General features: G+C 43.5%; 1 protein-coding gene across 1 annotated transcript; it reads right to left on the bottom strand.

Annotated features, from left to right (window-relative positions):
* Positions 1–54: 54 nt before the first annotated feature.
* On the bottom strand, positions 55–1,534 carry LOC101859170 (neuronal calcium sensor 2). The gene has a single exon (XM_005097580.2). It carries the CDS (start codon positions 711–713, stop codon positions 135–137), a length of 579 nt encoding a protein of 192 aa, XP_005097637.1. The 5' UTR covers positions 714–1,534; the 3' UTR covers positions 55–134.
* Positions 1,535–3,929: the final 2,395 nt, after the last annotated feature.

Below are 3,929 nucleotides of genomic sequence, written 5' to 3'. Positions count from 1 at the left end.
AACGTGGTGTCTCTCCCCTCACTTATGTATCACTGACGTGGTGTCTCTCCCCCCCCCCCCCTTTCATTTATCTACCTCTGACGTGACGTCCCCTCCACCCTCACTTATCTACCAATGACGTGGTGTCCCCCCTCTCATTTATCTACCACTGACGTGGCGTCCACCGTGAGCAGCTGTTGGAGCACCGGGTCGTGCATGCAGCCCTCCACAAACTCCTCCTTTGAGATGACGCCGTCTTTGTTGGTGTCTATCCGGGAGAAGATACCCTGTGTCCGCTCCTTGGGGGTCTCCTTCACCTGATCCGCCAGACTGCCCAGGAGATGGTGGATGGCCGTTATGATCTTCTCCATTTCAGTCTGGTCGATCGTCCCGTTACCGTCAATGTCGTAGAGGGAGAAGGCCCAGTTGAGCTTCTGCTCGGGGTCACTGTCCTTAGAGGTCATGCTGATGGCCACCAAAAATTCCTTAAACTCGATCGTGCCGTTTTTATCTATGTCGAAAGATCGGAAGACGAACTCACAGAACTCGCTGGAGTTCCCCTGCGGGAAAAACTCGGAGTACACTTTCAAGAACTTGTCTTTGGTCAGTTTTCCGTCCGGGCAATCCTTCATGAAGCCCTTGTACCACCGCTCGATCTGGTCTTTGCGGAACTTGGTGTTCTGTGTCAGAAATCTCATGTCTTCTTTGGAGGCGCGTGAGAGACTTTTGCCCATTGTGTTTGATGTTTGGGTTTTTGGCTCGACGGCTTATTTGATTTGTTTTGTTTGAGGATTTTACCGATGCACTAATGAATCTGGTAGTTATACGAAGATCACGATTTGGGCAATAGTTTAGTGATGCTTTAAATAAAAACAAAAGTCCTGTGAAGATCGAAATAGTGTCAATAGTCCTACGAAGATTAAGTCTTTAGTCCTGTGAAGATTAAGGCTACAGTCCGGTGAATATCGGGATAATAAAGGAAAAGGTCCAGTGAAGATTTGGGCAATATTCTTGTGAAGATTTGAGAAACAGTTCTTTGACGATCAAGATATAGGCAATAGTCCAGTGAAGATCTGTGTGTAGGAATTAGTCCTCAACAAACTTCAGAACTCAGTCAAAGAAACCGAGCTACCTTGACGACACATCCAAGAGACGTATATGGCTGTTTGAGCTGCACAGAACTCACTCACTCACTCACTCACTCACTCACTCACTCACTCACTCAACGCTAGATGTGTTTATGACGAGTGGTGTGAAGTCCACGAAAAAAGAACCAACCTCCCACGTTGACGCTGAGCTGGAGAGAAATAGAAAGAATCCTTCGATGTGGAGAAGAGTGAACCTAAGTCACACGCGCGGACTTGCACTCGTGGAGAAATGATGTCTGGGTGAGAGAGCCAGCGACTGCTGCTTTTTATTTGGCACAACGACTGTTATCTGACGCACAAACAAAACCGCACACAGTACAGCCATAATCTGAAGAATGTGTTCCCAGGGCAACAGGTCGGTCCGCGGGAGCGCGACAGGTGTCATGGTGTGGTGGAATCTGGAGACGGTCAATTTTTGGTGCTTAACATTCAGGTATTGATAGATGGGCCTCGACGCAGTAAAATCAGGCGCTCGTTAATAATTGCTGAGCTGTTGCAAAGCAAGACCAGCGATCCGTACTGAAAAGCTTGCTTTTTATAAAATATAAAAACGTACTTTGTCTACCAGACCTGTAACATTTTCAAAGTGTATTACGGCGCTCGCAACTGCATATTATGATAAGGTCAGATGACCGCGCCGGACACATTAAGCATATTATTCAGTTTGGTATAAATTAATTTTGAATTTTGCCCAGGTGGCGGCTGAAGCCTACTCTTATCGATTTTAGGACCATCAAGGGACCTTTTAACGTGCGCAACGTGCATATCTTATCCGAATAGGCTGGATGATAATATTTTACTTACCCAAAAATCAGGGGTATAGCTGAAAGACAGCAGTAAGAAGAAGATAATTAGTTGCAGTATAAAGGCTGCAGAAAGAGTCAGAAGCCCAGAAGAGGGGGCCGGGGGGGGGGCGGAGATTGAAGAAAGTGGAGACGAAAGCAGACGACAGAACATGGTTAGAGAACAGAAAAGGGAGTGAAAAGAGAACATATTTTTATGGAAAAAAAAATTTCGTCGCTGTCAGGTTTCGACGGCGAAACGCCTATAGTGTGGTCAAAAATTCGTGGTATAACTCATTGTCCAATATCTCCTCAACTATCGAACATAGGTTTTACATTTTTTGCAAATTGGTTTGTATCTATTTGTCTTAACAGATTAGCATTTTTGTAAACACCTGCTAGCTGTATTCTAGAACATTTCTAAATAAATACTAATAAGAAATCCAAGTGGTTGGTTTCTACAGACTTGTAAATGTTTACAGCTCGGGCAATATTGCTTTTAATATCAAGTCCGTCATGTTTTTTTCTTCTAATCGAGACATTATGTTTATTGAACACATGTTTTGAGAACCAATAGTGCAAAATACGCGTTCACTATAAAAATAATTTCTTGTAACAAGTTTTTCAACTACAAATTTTCATTGATCAGCTGTGACGTAGGCCAAGCAATCAAAATGGGTGTGAGAAGCGGGAAGTGCTATGAATAATTCAATTTTACGTGTGACAGACACTTCAAGTATTTTATAAAAATTTGAAAACTTTTTTTATCTAGCTCCAATTGTTCGGGGAAAATGAGATTTAGTTAAGACAAATTGATATAAACTGCTGGGCATAGTATGGATGACATTGATTCACCTGTTACAAAGATATTTGAGCACAAGTTGCGCCCCGAATTTTTGACCTCACTAATAGAACGGCGTCTGCGATATAGCGAATACCTGGATACCTGGAGGTGTCATCTCTTACTCAGAGGGTGGGTGGTTGGCGGGTGCACTGGTGTGGTTTGCTTCTTCTTTCCTATCAAACATCTATCGTCCTTATCTCCCCTTCTTCTTTCTTATGTATGTTTGTTACTCTCTTGTAACACCTCTAATCTTCTGGCGCTCATATGACCTTATGCAGTTGCGAGCGCCGTAAAACCTCTACTACAACTAAAACTCACTCAGAGGTTGACGTATAATGACCCTCCATCCTTCACGGTCGCGAGCTGCCGTTGTACATTCTGCCATATCCAGGCCTGTCCATACTCTGTTGCTGTCCATTCATGTTCTGCTTTGCCTTCCTCTGGCTCTCCTGTTCCACACCTTTCCTTCAAATACTTCTTTTACAATGGATCGTGTCATTTTAAGTGGCCATAGTATTGGTTTTAAAAAAAATAATTTATTCAGCAGAGTTTGGCTTGTGTGTAGAATCTGACACTTCTCTTTGTTTGTCTTTTTTGTTTTCCAACTTATTCTGGCCATTCTACGGTAGCACCACATCTCAAACGCATTTATTTTGTCAGGCGATTGGGTGCTTCAAAGTCGCACTCAGGAGACCCGAGTTCGATTCCCTAGTTTGGAGTTGTAGGTTATTTGTTGTTCTTTTGTTGGGTGTTTGTTTTGTTTGTTTGTTTGTTGTTCTCTAGCAATGTTCTCTCGTCTGATTTCGTCTCCTTTTTCTTCCCCCACCCTCTCACCTTCTTTTCCCCTCCTATGGACTCTTTCTGCAGCCTTTCTACTGCTACTCCTTGGCTCCTTACTGCTGTCTTTCACCCGAACCCCTGATTTTCTGGTAGGAAAGATGTGCACCTAGCCTTCTCGGACAAGGGCGAAAAATTTCGAAGGTCCTGTGTGCAAAGTGCGCACGCTAAAGATCCCTTGGTGGTTCAAAATCGATAAGAGTAGGGTTCAGCCGCCACCTGGGCAAAATTCAAGAATTGCCTACGTGGAATTTATTGAAAAACATTGACAAAAGACACAAGAAATATAAATCAAAATTTGTAGTTTCCAAGGACACTACAGCTTGAAGAGTCACCATA

The sequence above is a fragment of the Aplysia californica genome, unplaced genomic scaffold (assembly GCF_000002075.1).
Source record: "Aplysia californica isolate F4 #8 unplaced genomic scaffold, AplCal3.0 scaffold00158, whole genome shotgun sequence".
NCBI classification, from domain to species: Eukaryota; Metazoa; Mollusca; class Gastropoda; order Aplysiida; family Aplysiidae; genus Aplysia; species Aplysia californica.
The sequence above is the reverse complement of the archived record's forward strand: the minus strand, read 5'-3'. Positions and strand labels throughout refer to the sequence as shown.

Excerpts from the sequence above, each read along its gene's own strand:
- LOC101859170 (XM_005097580.2), bottom strand. The coding sequence starts at position 713 with ATGGGCAAAAGTCTCTCACGCGCCTCCAAAGAAGACATGAGATTTCTG.